This window comes from Mus musculus, chromosome 15 (assembly GCF_000001635.26).
Source record: "Mus musculus strain C57BL/6J chromosome 15, GRCm38.p6 C57BL/6J".
NCBI classification, from domain to species: Eukaryota; Metazoa; Chordata; class Mammalia; order Rodentia; family Muridae; genus Mus; species Mus musculus.
The window spans coordinates 34,944,048-34,966,423 of NC_000081.6; the positions used below are offsets into that span (position 1 = coordinate 34,944,048).

A 22,376-nucleotide genomic window follows, 5' to 3' on the forward strand; every position below is an offset into this window, starting at 1 on the left:
CCCCAGAATCTCTGCGACTCTCTCGCCCGTCCCAGAAACGGCTGGCACTCTGTATTCCACACGGTCACCCGTGCAGCCTGCCCTCCGCGGAGTCCCGGAGCCAAGAAGGCTCCCGCCGGCGCCTGTGCCACAAACCTCTCAGGCCAGGCAGACCCCCGTGCTCTCACCAGGAAGGTGGCCGGCTGTCTGGAGCTGAAGATGGCGCCGCCCAGAAGCTCTGCGACTCTCTCGCCCGTCCCAGAAACAGCTGGCACTCTGTATTCCACACGGTCACCCGTGCAGCCTGCCCTCCGCGGAGTCCCGGAGCCAAGAAGGCTCCCGCCGGCGCCTGTGCCACAAACCTCTCAGGCCAGGCAGACCCCGTGCTCTCACCAGGAAGGTGGCCGGCTGTCTGGAGCTAAAGATGGCGCCGCCCAGAAGCTCTGCGACTCTCTCGCCCGTCCCAGAAACAGCTGGCACTCTGTATTCCACACGGTCACCCGTGCAGCCTGCCCTCCGCGGAGTCCCGGAGCCAAGAAGGCTCCCGCCGGCGCCTGTGCCACAAACCTCTCAGGCCAGGCAGACCCCCGTGCTCTCACCAGGAAGGTGGCCGGCTGTCTGGAGCTGAAGATGGCGCCCTACAGTTGATTTTCAATGTTAGGTCATGAGATAGAGCCATCTTAGCAAGTCATCCCAGGATATTTTGACTCTGCATGAAATGGTTATCATTTACAGTAAGTATTTAGAGGGCCTAAACATTTCTCTAAATTTGAGCTGATCTATTTAGTTATATTTACAGTCTGCTGCTAGTACAATTCTATAAGTAAGCTACAATTCCAGTCATAGCTATGGCTACACATTAATACGCAGTCTGTAGTTTACAGACATATCATTCATATTTATGAACTATGTCCTCCAATGTTGTGAAAACAAATCTAGAAAGAAGACAGAAAAATGGGAGAAAAGACACTGTACTTACGAAATCAAAGTCTCCATCTTGAGGAACTCTCCAGTTGTCAGGAAAAACACTGTTGGACATAGGGCCTGGCTCACGCATGCTCTGATCACAATTTTCATGACTCTTGTTCTTGAAGTCCTGCTTATCAAAGTAGTCCATGAAAGAAGGTCTTTGTACTTGAGGTGACGTTGCATTTCCTTAGGGAAACAAACACAGAAGGCAGGTATAAGTTCTAACACTTAAAGAAGTCTGACGTTTATTTAAACAGGGAGCTATTTTTCAGTGAGCCATATAGTAGATGTATCCTGGCCAAAGCAAAGGCCAGGCAGCAGCCAGTTCAGGAACACGGGCAAAAGACGAAAGGAAGAGCAAACAAGTATCAAACAGACACACAAAGACCCCAAATATAACTTTATTATTTTATAGAATCCTTATCATAACCTTATTTAAAATATTACCAGGGTTGAGGACAACACATTGTAAACATTTCTATTCTTTTCATGTTTATGTCTGTGCTGATTATAATGATATACTTTTACGCTGTTAAGAACCTGGAAGGGCTGCTAAGGTTTTCTCCTCCACTGACTGCTTCCTTGTAAGTCTTTGCAGCTGATGGCCCTGCCCCCTGGGCTCATACAGCTTCTCCTGTTTTAGCTCCTGAAGTCATTTCCTTAGCTCAAACTGTCTTAAGCTCTATTTCCAAGTTTACATTGCATGCTTTGTACTACTTTTGGTCACAGTGTATGTGAGTTAGCAGTTCACTCCTGAGACTAACTGAAAACAGTTTCCAAAAACTTACAGCCCCTCCCCCATTCCATCTCTGCCAAGGTCAATACCATACACTCAATCCTATGGTAATGACGCTGAGAATTCATTCGGACTCCACTCTTTCCACACTCATCCAGCATGGTTTTTAGTTCTTTTCCTCAAGGTTTGCTAACATTTCTCTATCTTTTGACACAGCCTCTAACCAGCTCCTCCATAAGAAAGGGGACTGGTGGCACAGCCGCCTCCAAACCCTGCTATTTTATAGTCACAATTTTGACTATACTGTCACCATAGTGACCTTTCTAAATACAAACCAGGCCATTCTTCTGCTCAGAATCTTAAGATGGCTTACTTTTTATATTGAACAATTACAGTAAAAAAATATAAACATTTAGAATAACTAATTTAAAAAATCTTGCGGTTAAGTCTTCATCAGTAGTTTCTAAATTGGATTCCTTAAAGCCAGAGAATTCAAAACTGTCCCAGAGACCACCAAGAAGGCATTCATGTAAACTCTCCAGACAGAAAGCAAGCTACCTTCTTTTACAAGAAAGGCTTCCTGAAGGAAGCACAGGAGCCTGAAGCTCGGCCTGCCCCTTGTTCCAGTGAGCCCTTTCACAGCCTTGTCACCCAAGCATCAGGTGACAAAGGTGATGGCTCTGTCTTTGAAACAGCCTAGTGTGACACGTCCCCCAGACTTACCCCATGCTGTTCACTTGCCTATGGAAACACCAGACTTGCAATGTCGGAAAGTCAGACAATAGTCATAACAGTGATCTGGCCAATTTAGAATGTGCTTGCAATAAGACACAGGCAGCTTAACACTGACAGCTAAGGCGCATTGTTGGCTAAAGATGGGATATGAAATAATTCTCAACAAACAATGCAATGCTAAAAGCTTCCCTCTCAGTCTCGAATAGATGATGAATCAAAAGCAACGCCTACTTTCTGTCATAAATTCCAGACTGAGGAACTCTTAAACTTAAAAAGAAAAGAGTGGCAACGTCTAACCCAATAAGGTGGTTTTGTGTCATCTTATATTTAATTTTGTAATGTTTTATTGTTATCCCATAGAAGCCTGTTTGTTTTCTAATGAGAGACAGAAAAGGAATGGATCTGGATAGGAGGGAAGGTGGGGAGGAAACTGGGAAGAGAAGAGGTGAGGAGACCATAAGGATACATTATTCTATTCTCAATAAAAAGGGAAAGAAGGGCGGGGTTGGTGAGTTAGAACTGTCAGTGCAGGAATCCACCCCACCCCACCCCCACCTCATAAATCTGTGTCTATTTATTTGACATATATGGATAGTAGATGAGTTTGCTCAGGTAAGGGCAGAAGAAACAGGAGTAGCAGTGCATGTATCTGCCTAAGATATCTCCTGTCTTTAAGATGGTATGACTTCTTGAACACTACAGACTTTTTACTGGCTTCATATTAGTTAGGCACTTGAGCTTAATGGTAAGCCACACATGACATACTATTTACACCTCATTCCTACTATACAGTTAAGAATCTAAAATCAAACTGAACACGTTCATGGCCATGTTCACTGCAGTGTTATTCACAATAGGTAAAACACAGAAGCCACTCGACTGTTGATTGACAGATAAGCAAACCGAGAAGGGGAAAGGAACCAGCCCATGTGAGAAGGTTAATTACTGACATTAACAGGAAACATATTTCAGTAACATTTGCAACAAAATTTAAATACCCTTGATCTAACTCTGAACCTCATCATTAAAACATGTATTTCTGTGTTTTCAGAACTGATATTTGGTTCCTACTGCAACTTCTTACTATGAAATATGATCTAGAAATTGAACCTACATCTTAATTTACAACCTATTTTATGAGAATAGAGAAAAATAGCATAAGTTATAACTACATCTGCACAAATTCTCTCTAAAGTACTTGAGAAAATCAAAGGGCAAAGTGGGAGGTGAGTGGATAAGAGCTTAGCACTCCTTCCCTCCCTCCCTCCCTCCCTCCATGTTCTTATTCCTCCCCCTTCCTTTTCTTTCATTGCTCTGAGTGTGAGTGTGAGTGAGTAAGTGTGTGTGTGTGTGTGTGTGTGTGTGTGTGTGTGTGTGTGTGTTACCAACGCTCTTATACATATTGAATTTACCCTTAAAGAATGCAATCTATACTCAGGAGGCTGAGGCAAGAGAATCCTAAGTTTGGGGCCAACCAACCTGGGCTGGTCTCTGCACACTTTACTTTCTCAATAGTTAAGGTTCACGCTCCGAGATCATTTTCTTCTCCTCTCTGATCAAATGTCTTTATGAATATGACCCATTTTAAGACTGTGATGAGAATCAGTACTTAAAACTACACATATAATCCCACTACAGAATTACTCTTCTTGGGTATACACTAGAGCACATATAATGGTCGGCACTTGTTATTTCTGATTTCCAGCCCACAGTAATTCCTGATTCAGATCTTTGTATCTGAAAGAATTCATGCAAAGCATAATAGGGATAAATGGAGGACCAACATTTTCCTGGGAGAAACTAGTATTAATAAAGCAGCTACTGTAATATAAGCTACACAGAAAAAGGGCCATCATATGCTTGGAAGGAGAAAAAAAATAGGTACAAGCATATTTAGGTTAATAATACCTTGTTATGAAGCCATCAAAAAGAAATGTCTAATAGACTTCTTTTACTTAAGTTGAATTTTAAAGTTTTGTTAACTCTGCAAGAGATAGTTATTGGAAAACATTAATCTTTTGTGAAAAAAAAGTCTTCAAAACTGAAAGCTCAGTAGGCACGTCCTCACCTGGCAGAGCAGAGGAAAGGCTGAATGAAAGCCAACACTTTCTTCCACAGCAAGTTAGGAACTTAACAAATAGAAGCAGTGGCCAGAGACTGCAAAGGGTGGATGGTCCCCAGGGCTCAACAATAAGAGGGGAAATGGCAGGCAGTTCCATCTCAGAACTTTCTGCTGCAGAGGGTGGGGCTCAGCAGAGTCCTATCAGGAGCCCTCCTGCCCTGTGAGCCTCTCTCATGTCTGCAGCCCCTCCTTTCCCGTCAGGGTGAGAAAACACTTCTCTTCTGCCAGTGGCCAGGTGATAGAACTCTGACAAATTATATAAAATATGCGTTTCTAAAAAGTTCTGACCTTGATATGAACACGACACTCTCCCTGTGCTTAGAAACTGATTTGGGTTCAGTGGTTGGAAAGCTGTCGTCTCTTCTGCAAGCCCAGTGAAAGGAAGAGCCTCAAGGTGGAAGCCCAGGAAGGCTCTGATGACACCACAAAATCACTATAGCAGCACATAACGCTTTCTCTGAATTTCCTGTTCAGTATAAGAAGAAAATAAATCAATCTATTTTGTTTAAACTACCACTGCTTGCGCTTCATGGTAGATGAGGTCATGAACAGCCCTTAACTGGTACATTTCTGTTCATAGAGTGGAAAACATAATTTTTTTTTAAAGTAGGAGGATCAGGAAACTTCCCTTTTGTTAAAGAGTTATCCTAATTTTAAAACTTTAAATTCACTATTATAGATGGTAATTTAATTATATCTACATTTCAGATACATTATAGTTGTGAAAGTCTTTTCCAGTCTGACCTAGAAACCTATGGAAAATGTTTTATGGGCTCCACATCAAATCTGAACAACAGGAGGAGTCTGAACTGGCCATTTTTTTGCAGCCATAGAAGGCTACAAAAGTGGTAGTTGCATCTGGTTGGCTGAAGTGGCCCTGTGGAGATCAGTGCATTCACAGAGCCGTCAGCCCTACGTTCTGGGGCACCAGCACCCTCTATCTACAATTCTAGCCGTGAAACCCTTGATCTACAATCTGTCTTGCCTGCAAGATGTGCTGGGGCAATGGTGATGCAGAACTCGTGAGAGTGGCCAACCAGTCTGGTTTAAGTTGAGGCCCAGGTTGTGAGGGAAAGCCCATGTCTAACACTCCTGGATGGCCAGGAACTGGAGACCAGATAGTCTAGAGACCTAGAAGACAACAGGACTGAAAAAAAAAAATCAATGAAATGATTCCCAATGATATTCTGCTATAGTCATATTTAGGTACCTTGCTCAGTGGTGCATAGACCCATATATATATATATATATATATATATACACACACACACACACACACACACATATATATGCATATATATGTGTGTATGTATATTATATATATATTAATATGTGTATTATATAATATATATTATATATGTGCATTGTATATAATATATATTATATATAGGTATGTAGGTATGTGTATATATATGTAGTAGATACATTAGATAGAGACAGAGAGAGAGAGTAAGAGAGAAGCAGACAGAGACAGAGAGACAGAGAGAGACAGAGACAGAGACTGTACCAGGCCCTCCGCATGTATGTTGTGACTGTTAGCTAAGTGTTTCTGTGGTGCTCCTATGGGGTTGCTCCATCAGCCTAGATGTGAGCTCAGGCTTTACCTTGTCCTACTGTATCTTGTTTTGCTCTGTTTGGATGTTGTGCCTTGGAGGCTGCTCTACTTTGAAGGGAAATGGAGGGGGATGGATCTTGAGGAGAGGAGCAGTAGGGTAGGGACCCGGGAGGAGTGGAAGGAAGGGAAATATGGTCAGGATGTATTGTATGAGAGGAGAATCTCTTTTCTTTTCTTTGCTCTTCTTTTTTTATTAGATATTTTCTTCATTTACCTTTCAAATGCTATACCCAAAGCCTCCTATAAGCTCCCCCCGCCCTGTTCCCCAACCCACCCACTTCCGCTTCCTGGCCCTGGCATTTCTGGTTGTCTATTTGGACTTCTGTAAGCTTCTTGTATGTTCATGGGCATCACTTTCTTTAGGTTAGGGAACTTTTCTTCTATAATTTTATTGAAGATACTTACTGTTCCTTTAAGTTGAAAATCTTCATTCACATCTACTCCTATTATCCGTAGATTTGGTCTTCTCATTGTGTCCTGGATTTCCTGGATGTTTTGGGTTAGGAATTTTCTGCATTTTCTTTGATTGCTCTGTCCATGTTCTCTATGGAATCTTCTGCACCTGAGGTTCTCTCTTCCATCTCTTGTATTCTGTTGCAGATGCTTGCATCTATGGTTCCTGATTTCTTTCCTAGGGTTTCTAGCTCTAGAGTTGTCTCCCTTTGGGTTTTCTTTATTGTTTCTACTTCCATTTTTAGATCTTGGATGGCTTTGTTCAATTCCATCACCTGTTTGGTTGTGTTTTCCTATAATTCTTTAAGGGATTTTTGTGTTTCCTCTTTAAGGACTTCTACCTGTTTAGCGGTGTTCTCCTGTATTTCTTTAAGTGAATTATTAATGCCCTTCTTAAAATCCTCTACCAGCATCATGAGATATGATTGTAAATTGGAGTCTTGCTTTTTGGGTGTGTTGGGGTATCCAGGACTCACTGTGGTGGGCGTACTGGAGTATGATGATGGTTTCTGTTAGTAAGATTCTTATGTTTGCCCTTTGCCATCTGGTGATCTCTGGTGTTAATGTTCTAGCTGTCTCTGGCTGGAGCTTGTTCCTCCTGTGATTCTTTAGCCTCTAACAACACTCCTGGTAGACCAACTCTTTCCTGAGTCTCAGTGGTCAGAGTACTCTCTGCAGACAAGCTCTCCTTTTGCAGGAAAGGTGCACAGAGGTCTGGAGCTCAGATCTACCTCCTGAGTCCTGGGGTCAGAGCCCTCCCTGGAGGTGACTCTCCTCTGGCAGGAAAGGTCTGGGTCTCAGTTCTGCCTGAGGATGAAGGCCCAAAGGGACCCTGTCCAAGAAGCTCTATTGCTTCTGTTGCCCACGTGCTCTCATGCGTAGACTGGTCTCAGTGATCCTAAGATCCTGGGTGTGCTAGGGCCTGCCAAGTTCCCGCCAAGATGGTGCAGGGCTGGTGCTGACCTGAAGGAACCCCAGCCACTGGTCGGCGGGTTTCCTCTGTCCCTGTTCCTGCTGGCACAAGACCCTCCAAGATTTTTTGGAACAGATGTTGCATTCCACTCACCAGTGATCCCAAGATCCTGGGTGTGCTAGGGCCCGCTGAGTTCACGCCCAAGATCGAAAATCTATTTCAAATAATAATATAAAAAGCTTGAGATGTTGAGCTGGTTTATCTTGGACATTGGATGATTTAGGGAGAGGGATCTGCTCTTATTTTATATTTAGAATCCACTAACTTTGAGAGGAATTTTTTTCCCCAGTTCTGGTCTTACAAAAGTTCTATGGCCTCAACTAAACAGAAACTTCAGCAGCCATTTTCATCTTACATCCAGTCAAACTTTACATTTTATAAACAAAGAGTGTTAAAGAGCACTATAAGAAATATGGGATGTAGGGCTACAGAGACAGCCTGGTGGTTAAGAGCACTTGTTGATCTTGCAGAGGACCCAGGTCCCAGCACTTACATGATGTCTCTCAACCATCAGTAACTCAGTCCTGAGCAGCCAGAGCCCTCTACTGCCTCTTCCTGTGGTAGGCACACACTACCTATACATCCATGTACATATATATACAAGTGAAAAAAACCATTCACACACATACAACAAAAAATAAATCTTAAAAACTATAAATGATGCAGATAAAAACTTGAAAGACATTTAACACATACATTAAATAAAGGATAACTGTTTCAAACACTGGACAACCAGACAGACAGCACACACCAGCTGATATGAGGGCACCAACATACATAGAGTAGAGCACTTCCAGGTTTATGTTCATTCAGAGATGATGCACCTAACCCTCAAGAGACTGGAGGCCCCAGGCAGTTTAGAGGTCACAGGGGGTGGAGGGTGGGGATATCCATGTGGGTGTGGTAGGGAGGAGGTGTGGGATGTGGAGCAGTTGGAGGGTGGGAGGGGAGGGGCGGGGAGTGTAAAAAATGAATTCCATATAAAATTAAATTTAAAAAAGTCTAGACAATACTCTACTACTAAGAAACAAGCATTCTTACAGAGAGTTAACAAATCTAAAAGTCAGCTTAAATAAAAGAGGCAGTTTGTCACATTAGACTGTTCTTTTTGCACGACTTTATAGAAAGATTTCTATTCAAATGTATGTGCTTACATATGTAAAGATTTTCTGTTTTACTTTAAAACTCAGTATTAACATTTAGACTCTGTTTTAGAAGAAAAGAGTTTGAAGTTGTTTTGACAGTTAACAGGAGGGTGGCTGTTACTGCCTAGTTACTATTTTACTGGACAATATGAAACACATGCCACGGTGCACAGCTGAGTCCCCAGGGGAAAGCTGAATGATGATTCTTACTTGCAGCTGAGGGAGAGAGGAACGCATGAGAACTCAGGTCCTGCAGAGAGAAGGAAGCAGACTGGTTGCTATGGCAACCTTCTTACACTACTGAAAGGACACCTAAAACTGACATCAATTTCTCCGGCTACAGTTAAGTTCTGACCTTACCTTATTAAAATAGTTTATTGTAATAATAAACTTAATATTTGAAATTACTTAGTTCCTCAATTTAGGCCTAGTTATTTTAACTTACTTGCTTATATAACCAAAACCCCATTAGCAGCAAAGGAAGGAAAAAAAAATCACCATTCATTCCCTCTATGACTTTGAAACTTTATTAAAAATTTCTTTTCTATCTCTTTCATTCATTCCTTTAATCTTTTACAAGGATAGTAAATTAAGTAGAATATAATTTTGTAAAATATGCCAGTCTATTATAATTAGTTTTTAGTGTTTCATACTTCTTCTAAGCAAATAAGGTCTTCATGAAAAAATAAATGTATGAAGGAATTTTAAAATAACTTAACACAATGCAGTGTGCTTGACTTTTCAATCGCTTAGCATGCATGGCGCATAAAGAAGGAAGTAACTGCTCATGACGCAGCACACCGACTGTCAACAGCTGAGGGACTCATGGGCATGAGCGAGTTGGTCCTTCTACAAGTCACTTAAGATGTAAGTGTTCTACCTGATTCATGATCTTGGAAGTCTGCCCTCTAATTTGTTGCTAAGAGTACAATAAACACATACAAAAAATCAGGATGGGATATACAAGCCACTAACATGAATTTTCTTCCCTAGCTTTATCTTTTAAAATAACAGAGGATGCACAAAACCCAGGGAAGGTCCTGAGCCTCCTGAGGAAGGTGAGAGGTTCAGGAGGAATAGCTGCTCAAACGTTTACAGGACGCACTGTCCAGCAGGAGGGTCTAAGAACAGTTAAGTATTCACAAAGGCACTGGGGAAAGAGAACACGAGCCAGCTGTTTTCCATCTCCAATGAGGGTATGAGAGAAAACAGACAAATCAAAGCTGAGCTTTCAGTTAAACAAAAAGAAGAGAGTAATAAACATGTTAATTGTATCTATGGAAATCTTTCTTTGGAGGCCTTAGAAGATATTCATTTGCATAAGGAAGGAGAGTATTTCTGTGTTCAGCTTCTGTTTTGTGGTAGTAAAACATACAGCACAATCAACATGCACTGGCCTACACTACACCAAACACCCTCAGGCCCAGGACATACGTGCCCATAGGGAGCTCCAAACTACTGTAACCTCACCGTACACAGGATACCTACTGCCTCTATAGAGAAAAGTGGAGGTTTCTAATGGCCCAGAAATACTATGGGTATTTGCAACAAGCCACATGAGAGGTATAGTTCATGTTGTATTTACTGCTATGTCTTGGCAAAATTAAACTTACTAGTCAAGGTGGCATATACTTACTATATTTAGTTCCCTTGTCAAAGATCAAGTGACCATAGTGTGTGGGTTCATTTCTGGGTTTTTCCAATTCTATTCCATTGATCTATCTGTCTGTCCCTGTACCAGTACCATGCAGTTTTTATCATAATTGCTCTGGAGAGCTTGAGTTCATGCATGGTGATTTCACTAGAGGTTTTTTTATTGTTGAGAATAGTTTTTGCTATCCTAGGTTTTTTGTTATTCCAGATGAATTTGAAAATTGCCCTTTCTAACTCTGTGAATAATTGAGTTGGAATTTTGATTGGGATTGCATTGAATCTCCAGATTGCTTATGGCAAGATAGCCATTTTTACTATATTAACCCTGCCAATCCATGAGCATGGGAGATCTTTCCATCTTCTGAGATCTTCTTTGATTTTTTTCTTCAGAGATTTGAAGTTCTTATCATACAGATCTTTCACTTCCTTAGAGTCACACCAAGGTATTTTATATTAGTTGTGACTATTTTGAAGGGTGTTGTTTCCTTAATTTCTTTCTCAGCCTGTTTATCCTTTGTGTAGAGGAAGGCCACTGATTTGTTTGAGTTAATTTTATATCCAGCTACTGCACTGAAGTTGATTATCAGTTTTAGGAGTTCTCTGGTGGAATTTTTAGGGTCACTTATATATACTATCATATCATCTGCAAATAGTGATATTTTGACTTCTTCCTTTCCAATTTATATCCCCTTGATCTCTGTTTGTTGTCTAATTTCTCTGGATAGGACTTCAAGAACTATATTGAATAGGAAGGGAGAAAGTGGACAGCCTTGTCTCGTCCCTTATTTTAGTGGGATTGCTTCAAGTTTCTCTCCATTTAGTTTGATGTTGGCTACTGGTTTTCTGTATATTGCTTTTATTATTTTTAGGTATGGGCCTTGAATTCCTGATCCTTCCAAGACTTTAGTCATGAATGGGTGCTGGATTTTGTCAAATCCTCTAAGATAGATTTTTAAGTAAGAGAAGAAGGCAAAGTTTATGTGTCAGACATGGAAAGAAAAGTAAACAAAGAATGGGACATAAATGGGTGCTTGGCAGGGCCCCCAATGGAGGAGATAGAGAAAGTATCCAAGGAGCTGAAGGGGCCTGCAACCCTATAGGTGGAACAACAATATGAACTAACCAGTACCCCGAGAGCTTGTGTCTCTAACTGCATATGTAGCAGAAGATGGCCTAGTCGGCCATCTTTGGGAAGAGTGGTCCTTTGGTCTTGCAAACTTTATATGCCCCAGTACCGGGGAATGCCAGGGCCAAGAAGCAGGCGTGGGTGGGTAGGGGAGCAAGGCATGGGGAGGGTATAGGGAACTTTTGGGATAGCATTTAAAATGTAAATAAAGAAAATATCTAATAAAAGAAATTTAAAAAATGGGTGCTTGTACAGCCCACCCTTCACAGTACTGTCTAGGGACAAAAGGGAACTGTGGAACAGAGCCACAGTCAGGCTCTCCTTCTTGGTCTTTCTTGTAAACCCTTTCTCAGTCAATGTTATCATTTCTCCCAAATGTCAAGCAGAACTGCAGATGCTTTCTTTCAGTAATTAGATAAAATTGTGTATATGTATGTGTATGTGTGGGTGAGAGTCCAAAATAAGTTTTTGATATATAAATGCCCATATATCAGATATATAAGAATATTAAAAAAAGTATTTAAACATATATCACTTAAAATTATTAAACTCAGAATATATCAATTGAATAAGCCATGAAAGGTTAATATAAGCAAGTACTATAACATCTAATCTTGGTCAACTGTTTTCCACGTATTTCTAATGTACTGCGTGCTACCTCTGCTCAGTGAGCTGTGAGTGCTGCTGCACTTGTTAAATACCCCAGCTCCATGCTAGCCCTAACAGTCCTGATGAGCACTGGTGGTTGAGATGAGTCTGGAGTTGTTCTAAACAGGGGTTATTATGCCTGGCTGCATCTCACAGCTTCTGCAGTGTACTGGCTAGTTTTCTGTCAACTTGACACAGCTGGAGTTACCACAGAGAAAGGAGCTTCAGTTGGAGAAATGCTTCCATGAGACCCAGCTGTGGGGCATTTTCTCAATTAGTGATCAAGGGGGAAAGGCCTCTTGTGGGTGGGACCATCTCTGGGCTGGTAGTCTTAGGTTCTATAAGAGAGCAGGCTGAACAAGCCAGTAAGAAACATCCCTCCATGGCCTCTGCATCAGCTCCTGCTTCCTGAGCTGCTTGAGTTCCAGTCCTGACTTCCTTTGGTGATGAACAGCAATGTGGAAGTGTAAGCTGAATAAACCCTTTCCTTCCCAACTTGCTTCTAGGTCATGATGTTTGTGCAGAATAGAAACCCTAAGACATGGAGCATCAGGTGTTTTTTATCTTTTCTTTTCTTTTCTTTTCTTTTCTTTTCTTTTCTTTTCTTTCTTTTTCTCTTTCTCTCTTTCTCTCTTTCTCTCTTTCTCTCTTTCTCTCTCTCTCTCTCTCTCTCTCTCTCTCTTTCTTTCTTTCTTTCTTTCTTTCTTTCTTTCTTTCTTTCTTTCTTTCTTTCTTCTTTTTTCTTTTTGTTTTAATCAGAAACAGTTAGGCCTTGCTTTGTCCTGCAGACCCAGAGTCTCTGTAGGACAACTGCCATGGTGTACAATTGTGAAGTTAGTGATTTGAACACAGTGCCCAGTTTATCTTGCAAATCAATTTAACTGCTCCAATACATGGAAATCTTTTAAGATCCTGATTCTATTTTAGAATGTTCTTCATTTTGCTCATTGCATGGCATTTGCAATTTTAATACCCACCCATTTCAAAGTTTTATCCAATTAAAACTAAAAGATTCATTTACTAAAAATGCTGAGCAGGCCAAGGCTGAGGCCCAGGCTCTATAACATACAACGAGAAACCTCTAGATGAAAGGAATTGATTATTCAACACAGTGTTTGAGTAACATTAAAAAGCCACTGACACCAGTCTCTGGGGTACCTTTCTGTTGCACATCCTGTAAGACGAACATTGTATTTTCTAGAATTCCTTGCAATTAGAATTCTGGGTAAAGTGTACTATTTCACAAAAGGGCAAATAAAACAGAGGTCATATCCTTTAGTTGTTCTTTCTAGAAAGCATGGCCCAGAAGAGCTCAAGATCTTTACTGAAGTACCCTGGTATCTACTCAGCATCCCATAGGTGTTTAGGATAAACACAACTCTACTGTAGTCAGGACGACACTGCGACAGCAGCAGTGGCTATACACACTCTCCTGAGGCAAGTCTTCCTACACAGCCTCCTCCAGCCTGCCCATTAGTTTTGGTAACATCCATATTTTTTGCTTAAATACCTCTGTGTTTAAAATGTCTAGACTTGGGGCTGCAGAGAAGGCCCAGTAGTTAGGGCCACTTGCTGCTTCTACAGGAGACATGAATGCAGTTCCTAGCACCCACAAGGGGGCTCAGAAACAACTGTAACTTTAGCTCTAGGGGATCTGTCACATCCTGACATCTGCAGGCTCCTGCATGCACACAGTACACAGACAGACACTCAGGCCCCACATATGCACATAAATAAAATGATAAATAGCTCTTAAAATATCTAGACATAACTTCTATTTCTTCTAATAATATCTAATTGATTTAAACACACTGAGATATAGTTATCACTTCAAGTTAACCTAATAAAGTCCCAGCCAGGAGACGTGACATGAGCTGCGTACTCCTACTGTGTCCTTATCATAGCAGAGGTCAGGTAGTCCCTGCCTCTCTGTCTCTTGGAAACTGGTATGCAGTAGAATGTAACCTACCACATAGGACCACACTAGTAGAGAAAGGAAGAGAACAGTCAATAGCTGCTGAGATGGTCAATGTGCTTTCTCCTCTCAGAAACACCATGTCCTGTACTGATGACTGTGGGTCAGAGTTGAGATCAGTCTACAAAAGGAATTTCAACTTCATTCTGTAAGCAACACAGGTCAGGGCGAATATCCAACAGTCAGGTCAGCCTGAAGCAACTCAGGCTGAATGCTGCTCTAATCAGAGCAGCAGTAAGTGCAGGAACTGAGCCTCCTTTCTGGGAGCCTTCCTAGGGTTTCATCTCCAGTTTGCACTTCTCTCTCTGTGGTCTAACTGATAATTTAGACAGTGTGCAATAATATTATGTTGTATTTATTGGAACAAAATTTTAAGTTTTCTTTTTAATTGGAAAAGTAAATGTTAGAAACACTATCCTCTTCCTAAAATATTTCACAAATTAAATTATGGGCTTGTAGCTTGCAACAGAAAAAAAGTTCCATAACCCTAAGATAAAGATGTATTGTTAAGTGCTACATACATGTTAAAGGTTTATTTATTTTTTTAAAGGTTTTGACATTTGCTGTCAAATAATCCCCAAACCAAAAATTCCCATATTTGTTTCTAAAAAGAAACAGAATTTATCCTGGTTTTCGTGAGTACACTTTCAAAAGAGAAAAGCACCATTCAGAGAGAAAGGGCTCCATACTTTTCATAGTTCCGTCCTCCTCCTCCTCCTCTTCCTCTTCCTCCTCTTCTTCACTGTTTATAACCATGGTCCCCAGGTCCGACTCTAACATGGTGCTGTTATGTTCAATCATCGTCTGGGCTCCTTCACTCATCGTGCTGGTGGCCCGCATTGTGCCCACGCTTTCTGAACTCGTCTTCACCATAGTGTGTGAATCCAGCTCATCTTCATCCTGCAGGCAAAATATCATTATGAGTACTTTTTACTGTGGTTGAGTGCATTGAAAAGCCACTGACACCAGTCTCTGGGGTCCCTTTCTGTTGCACATCCTGTAAGACAAACAGGGTGTTTTCTAGAATTCCTTGCAACTAGAATTCTGGGTAAGTATATTATTTCAAAGACCTCTTGAAGATAGCTGATATCTCAGTTTTTAGTAAGGATGTGTGCATGCTTTTTCTAATGAGTAAACAGTACTCTTTATCATTACAATGTTAAACAGTGTTAAAAGCAGGGATTCAAACAGACACAAGTACACCAGTGTCCACAGCAGCATTACACCAGTCAAAAGGTACTAACAATCTAGGTATTTACTTGAAAATGAAAGCAAAAAGCAAGATATGCTATATACATACAGCAAATATTTCACCATTAAAAGGGGAGTGAAATTCGAAGATACACTGTGCTGCAATATGGATTAGGCCGTGTGTATGTACACAAGCTAACTCTGTTTAGTTGATGAATCATTGAATTGTTTTCCACAGCATCTGTATAATTTTATATTCCTACCAGCAGTACCTTGGACTCTAATTTCTCCATTTTCTCACCAATGTTTATTATTTTTGATTTTTAAAGATGGTGATCCAAAAGGGTATTAAGCAGTACCACTCTTGTTTGATTTATAGTCTTAAATAGTAGTGATACTGAGCAAAGTTTCACATATTTAATAGCTCACTTATATATCTTTTTTGGAAAAGTGTTTATTGAAACCTTTGTCCTTCTCTTTCTCTTATGGCTTTTTTGCTTCAGTTTTGCTGTGTAGCCCAGGCTAGCCTCCTTTGCCCAGTTTGAATCAGCTTGCTTGTTGTTGCAGAGCTGTCTGAGTTCTATAATTATACAATCTGAATATCAACCTTTTACTGGAGATATGATTTGCAAATACTTTTTTTCTTTTCCTGTGAATTGAATTTTCACTCTCTTGATGGTATCTTTTGACACAATAGGTTTTCACTTAAAAGAAGTCCAATTTATCCTTTTTCTTGTTCTGATTTTAGCAATTTTAAGTGTTTTATGGAAGAAATAAGCCATGTAATATAAATGTGAAGGCACATACTTCAGGTTCTTTAGGGAAAACAAAAACAAAAACAAATTTCTTCCAGCGTCACGTCTTCTTTTCCCCTTCTCATGGCTACTGAGCCTCTTGCCCATTTGTGACCTTGGTTAGTGCATGTAGTACACTTGAGTGAACACTCCAACTTTCCAAAACTCCTCCTAACTCAAGTGGCTACCAGGTATAAGATCTTCCACAAACATTTAAACTCCGAACCTATCTTAATATGACAAAGCTGTGAAAACTGTCTGCAAACCACACGGAGGAACAAGGTGATTTCACTCTGGATTAGTCATTCTTGAATACTACTTGTATCACAATACTCTACTGAAGAAGCTTTGCTGAGTCCTGCTTCTTGTCTGTATTTCCATGTCCTTTCTGCTATTCCTATTTTCCTTACTTTGCTATTTTTCTAGTTTCTAACTGTTCATATGTCCTCCACAAGACAAGGTGATCTTACCTGAACCTTCACCACAATCCCCAATGCTTATTACAACTCCTTCTCTGGCCATGTCTTCTCAACACAAAATGCCCTCCCTCTGTGATGGTGATTATAGATTGTCAACTTTGACAGGATGGAGACTCACCTAGAAGACACCCTGTGAGATAGTACTTGGATTAGAGCAATCTACAGCCCTGCCTCTGAGGGATTACTCTGATGAGGTTAACTGACATGAGAGCTGGCTGCTCTGAGCAGCAGCCTTTGTCACTCTTGGTTTGCCGACTGTGGATGCAGCATGACCAGTCACCTCAAGTTCCTGCCTGGTGGACTGTACCCTTGAATTTGAAGCCAAAATGCCCCTTGATTCTTTAAATTGCTTTTTTCCAGACATGAGAAGAGTAACTAATATACATCCTCTATACAGTTAACTAGATTGAAGGGACTTTTACCTCTGTGGCTAATCAGCTTTCTTAAGTTATTTTATTTTTCAAACCAGTAGGATTTACAACATTCAGCACACTTCAATGAATGATTGGCTACTTGGAGCGCTTATCCTTTGCCTTATGCATAATAACAGACAGAAAGTCATGCGCTGCTGAGTCCACTTGTTTCTCCTTGCATGAAAGCACAGGAAGAATTGAATTTTCCCTTTCATGAAATTATAACATCATGGAATTTTACAATAGGAAAAAAATTTAATCCCTCTTTTTATATCTGAAAAAAAAGGCTAGGTCCTTAGAAAGTAAGATTACTCTAAGTTACCTGTTTAAACAAAGAACTAGAGTTTAGCAATGCATCCTTTAATTTCATAGCATTTATCCCACCACATACCTGTACCTTATTTACAGTGCTACATGTGTATACCTTATGTACAAATCACATGTGCACATTTTATTTACAGCACTGCACTGTGCACCGTAGTATTTACAGTACTGCATGCACCACATGTGTGCACTGTATTTAGAATACTGCATGTGTGTACTGTATTTATAATTCCACATCTGCACTGTATTTACAGTACTTTATACATGTGCTATATTTATGGTATTGTATGTATGTATTGTATTTATAGTTCCACGTGTGTGTACTGTATTTACAGTGTTGCACGGTGCACTGTATTTATAGTACTGTATATATGTATTGTATTTACAGTTCCATTTGACTCCATGAATGCTCAGGTCAGACATGCAGACTCACAATGTTAAGAGTTTATTTATCCAATTCCTTTTTAAAATCACATTTATTTGTTTTGTATATCTGTGTGAGTGCACGTGCATCTGTGTGCTGATCTGTGTGCAAGCTCACCCGTGTGTGTGGAAACTAGATGACAGTTTACAGGAGTGGCTTCTCTCCTTTCGCTCTATGGTCATGAGGTTCAAACCGAGGTCATCAAGCTTAGAAGCAAGTGCCGCCCTCACTGAGCTATCTCATCAAACTTACTTTCCAATTTTTACTCCCAGAGTCCAAAGAAATCATTGCATTTACACGGGTCTGAGCAGCATCGTTCCCTAAGTTACAGCAGCCTCGTGCGTTCCCTGTTTGCATTGCCTTTTCAGTCCCTCAAATGTCAGGAAGACTGAGCTGTTGAAAAGATAGATCTCATCACCATACTCTATTGCTGCAAACTCCGCACTTGGCTTCTCATACAAAATCTTTATCATGGTGAAAAGTGAGCTGTCCCTGTAATGTGTGTCAGTTCCATCCCCTGTCACATTCCTTCTTGCTCACCAAACTCCAGCCATGCTGGCCTCCTTAGCTGTCTCTTGAGAATTCTATGACTGTTCCCGTGTGAGTCTTTAAACCGGCTCATCTTCCAGACTGGACTGTTCTGTAAGAGTGTGTGCTCATTTACTTCCCTGGTGACTCCTCAGATGTCCTCTTCTCAAAGAGGCTTTCTAGGACCTTCCACCACTCCACTGTTTTCTCCTCTACCCTTTACAGGTTGAAACTGACTTTCTCTGCAACTAGAATGGAAGTCTGATGAAGCCAAGAGATTCTTTTTAACTTCAGACCCCTGCTACTATGATTACCTAGGACTTAGTAGGTACATGATTGTTTCACACCAAACAATTCACATTAATTTCCTAATTCACTCAGCAGGTATTTATTATACATTTATAATTTAAGAAACAGTTCACCAGTATTGGAGATACAGAGATGAATACAACATAGTTTTGCTCCTTTCGGTTTTCTAAAGAATTTGAGGTTTGGGAAAAATCTCCTGACAAGTGAGAATAAACTAGGAAACACTCTCTTAAGTGCTATAAGCAAAGTGTTGACAGTGCACTGAGAACCCAAGAGCAGCGCCTTTAGCTCTGCTTTAGTAAGTGAAGGGCATCTCGCGGAAGTAGCCGAAGCCGACCGAAGCTAAACCTTTCCTCTCTTAAACATTAAACTTTTGTTTTGGTTTGGTTTTTGGAGACAGGGTTTCTCTGTGTAGCCCTGGCTGTCCTGGAACTCACTCTGTAGACCAGGCTGACCTTGAACTCAGAAACCTGCCTGCCTCTGCTTCCCAAGTTCTGGGATTAAAGGTGTGCGCCACCACACCAGGCAACATTAAACTTTTAACAACATTTACTACACATACTTACAGGGCAGGTCAGTATGTTAATACATATAAAAACATGAAACTGGGGCACGACTGTTTCCCTTACTTAGTGTTTTGAACCTTTGAGGTTCTGTCTTCAATGCACTAAGTCACAATGGACGGAAGGTTACGCACAGACACATAGACACAGCTGGGGCGGATGTTCCACAGTCCAAGCCTTTCCATGAGAACTGCTCTCAGACAAATCCTCTCTGAGCATACACTCAGGGACCCATGACACCTTGTTGCTGTGCTGACTATACATTTACCATAACACGCTTCCCCTGTCTGTATACCTGACTTACCCAAGTCCTCCACTGGATTCTAAAATCTGAGACTAGTGCTACTTCTATCCCTAATGTCTGGTATAAAGTATTGTTCTTAAAACAAAGTTTGCTGAATAAACACTAAACCCCTCACTCTGAAATATGGAAGGTCTGGAGGGAAGGGGAACTGGGGATGGGACGTATTATATGAGAGAAAAAAATGCTTAGAATAAACAAATGACTAAATATTAAAAATAAAGCAATAGGTATATATTTAAGTTCTAGATTATCTATGCCATTCTGAAATTGTAATTTAACAACTAACATATTTAACACGAACAAAGAGGATTAGTTTGGCTCTGTCATTGCTTTTTCAATGGATAAAGAGAAAAAAAAAGTGACAAAGCAGAGTTAAGGGACAACATCATTGACATCATATGATGTTAGAGAGAAAAGTTTTATGTAAAATGGATTTGTTTTTAACTTACGATTCTAAGCAGAAATGTTATTGAAGTGATTAAGTGAGGGGAAATAATGCTGTTAACTAAATTATTATGGATCTTCTATTTAGTAATGATAGCAATTATTATTATCAATGAGCTAGAGGCACATACTGAAGACTTTATAGGCTACAGCCATTTTTCCCAATGAACTCAATGGGGTATTTATATCTCCTACACAAATGATGATTCTGAAGGTCAATTAAATTTATGATTTATCCAGAGAGAGTCACATGATGAGTGAGCAGAAGAGCAGGAATTACAGCTACTTTTATCTGACACCAAGTCTTGGACCTGACCTCCAATACATAAGGCTTTACAGTTACCTGTAGTGTTTGTAAGCCCAGTTTCAGTTGTTATTATAGGCTGGGCATGCTGGGCATGCTGGGCATGTCTCGTCTGCTGGGTTAACAGACAAGGAAAATGAGAGTTAGCAGACTGATGTACTTAGTCTTTTCTTAAATTTTCAGAAACTGGGATTCCTGCTTTCTGGTATATCTCAGTGAGAATATGATAAGTTAATTTTCCACTAGTTTCTTTTTAATAGCTACTACTGTAATAGTATGTTGTATATGCAACCAGTTTATTCCCCAAACATTAAATATATTTTTGTATATTGTTGAGCCATTTTGTACATTGCTGCCATTATAAGCAGCATAGCTATCTATGGTCAGTACGCGGGACAAGAAAGGGGAACTTCTGGTTGGCATAAATGGATTCCTACCCTCTAGATAGTTTTTGTTAGTATTGAATTTATAATGGGACAGGAGACGTTTACATCTTCAAAATCACAAAGTTAGATATAAAATCATAAAACCACTGATTAAATTTAGAAAGGAAGGCTCCTGTGACATATTAATTTTATATACTTTGATAAAAGATTCTAGTTTATAAATATATAGCAGAAACATTTTTTATTTATTTTTAGTTATATATATTTTTATTAGAGAATTTCTTTATTTACATTTCAAATGTTATACCCTTTCCTAGTTTCCCCTCCAAAAATTCCCTATCCCCTCCACCCTCCCCCTGCTTCCCAACCCACCCACTCCCATTCCTGGCCCTGGCATTCCCCTATACTGGGGCACAGAACCTTCACAGGACCAAGGGCCTCTCCTCCCATTGATGACCGACTAGGCCATCCTCTGCTACATATGCAGCTAGAGCCACAAGTCCCACCATGTGTTTTCTTTGATTGGTAGTTTAGTCCCAGGGAGCTCTGTGGGTACTGGTTAGTTCATATTGATGTTCCTCCTATGGGGCTGCAAACCCCTTCAGCTCCTTGGGTATTTTCTCTAACTCCTTCATTGGGGACCCTGTGCTCCATCCAATGGATGACTGTGAGCATCCACTTCTATATTTGCCAGGCACTAGCAGAGCTTCTCAGGAGACAGCTATATCAGGGTCCTGTCAACAAGCTGTTGTTAGAATCTGCCATAGTTTCTGGGTTTGATGGTTGTTTATGGGATGGATTCCCAAGTGGAACAGTCTCTGGATCATCATGCCTTCAGTCTCTGCTCCAAACTTTGTAACTCCTTCCATGGGTATTTTGTTTCCCCTTCTAAGAAGGATTCTGAGCTTCTGGGCTAATATCCACTTATCAGTGAGTGCATGGCATGTGTGTTCTTTTGTCATTGGGTTACCTCACGTAGGATGATATCCTCCAGATCCACCCATTAGAAACATTTTCTAAAAGTAGCACAAACACTCAAGTCACAAATATGAGTGGGCCATGAATAGTAATTAGTAAAGTACAGAAGGAAAGATAAATATTTTATATGAAATTATAAAATTCAAACACTAATAAATTTGGTAATGGCACTGAAAGCTTTTAAGGATTACTTTTTGTTTTTAACTTAAAAATCATTAACTCTGGACTTATTTTTTGGTATTTTGGATCACTGTTAGTCTGAGCTGGTATCTTACACTTTTAGAGCATGACAGTTATTTATAATAGTCCCTCTGTTATACTTGACTTACATCCACTCTGTCAGTCCTCACTGGAGAAAAACATGTTGATGCTTGTTAGAGAAAGGTCTGCAGAGCAGATGCTTCCCCACTGCAGAGCAGCCAGTTCCAGTAAGGGACACAACAGCATTTTCAGTCAGAGCCATCATGTGCCAGGAATGCAAAACAGAGCACTGATCATAATCCAGCTTATGAATCATAAGGTCCACATGGAATACAAATATTTGAAAACAATATTAGGAAATCTACTCCACCACTGGGACAGACTTATGCTATAACAGTCTAAGAAACAATTAGATACTTTGTATGAGGAATCTTTACATCTGTTAGAGTTACTAACTTAACATTTTCTAAATATCCTATCATAATTCACTAATTTCTGAGATATTTACACAAAGGTGTTAGGAAGTATTTGCAACACTAATGAGAAAAGGGAACTCCTTTGGTAGATAACCTACTTAAAATAGTCTAACCTTTATTTAATAATCT

General features: G+C 40.4%; 1 protein-coding gene across 6 annotated transcripts in view; it reads right to left on the reverse strand.

The window, feature by feature from the left end:
• The window catches only part of Stk3 (serine/threonine kinase 3), a 280,384-nt gene that overhangs the window by 68,549 nt on the left and 189,459 nt on the right, over positions 1-22,376 (reverse strand). For all 6 annotated transcript variants that reach the window (NM_019635.2, NM_001357821.1, XM_030248670.1 and 3 more), the window contains 2 exons: positions 14,819-15,029; positions 959-1,134 (listed from right to left, as the gene is read on the reverse strand). In NM_019635.2, coding sequence (NP_062609.2) covers positions 959-1,134; positions 14,819-15,029 — 387 coding nt within the window. The remainder of the gene's footprint in view (positions 1-958; positions 1,135-14,818; positions 15,030-22,376) is intronic.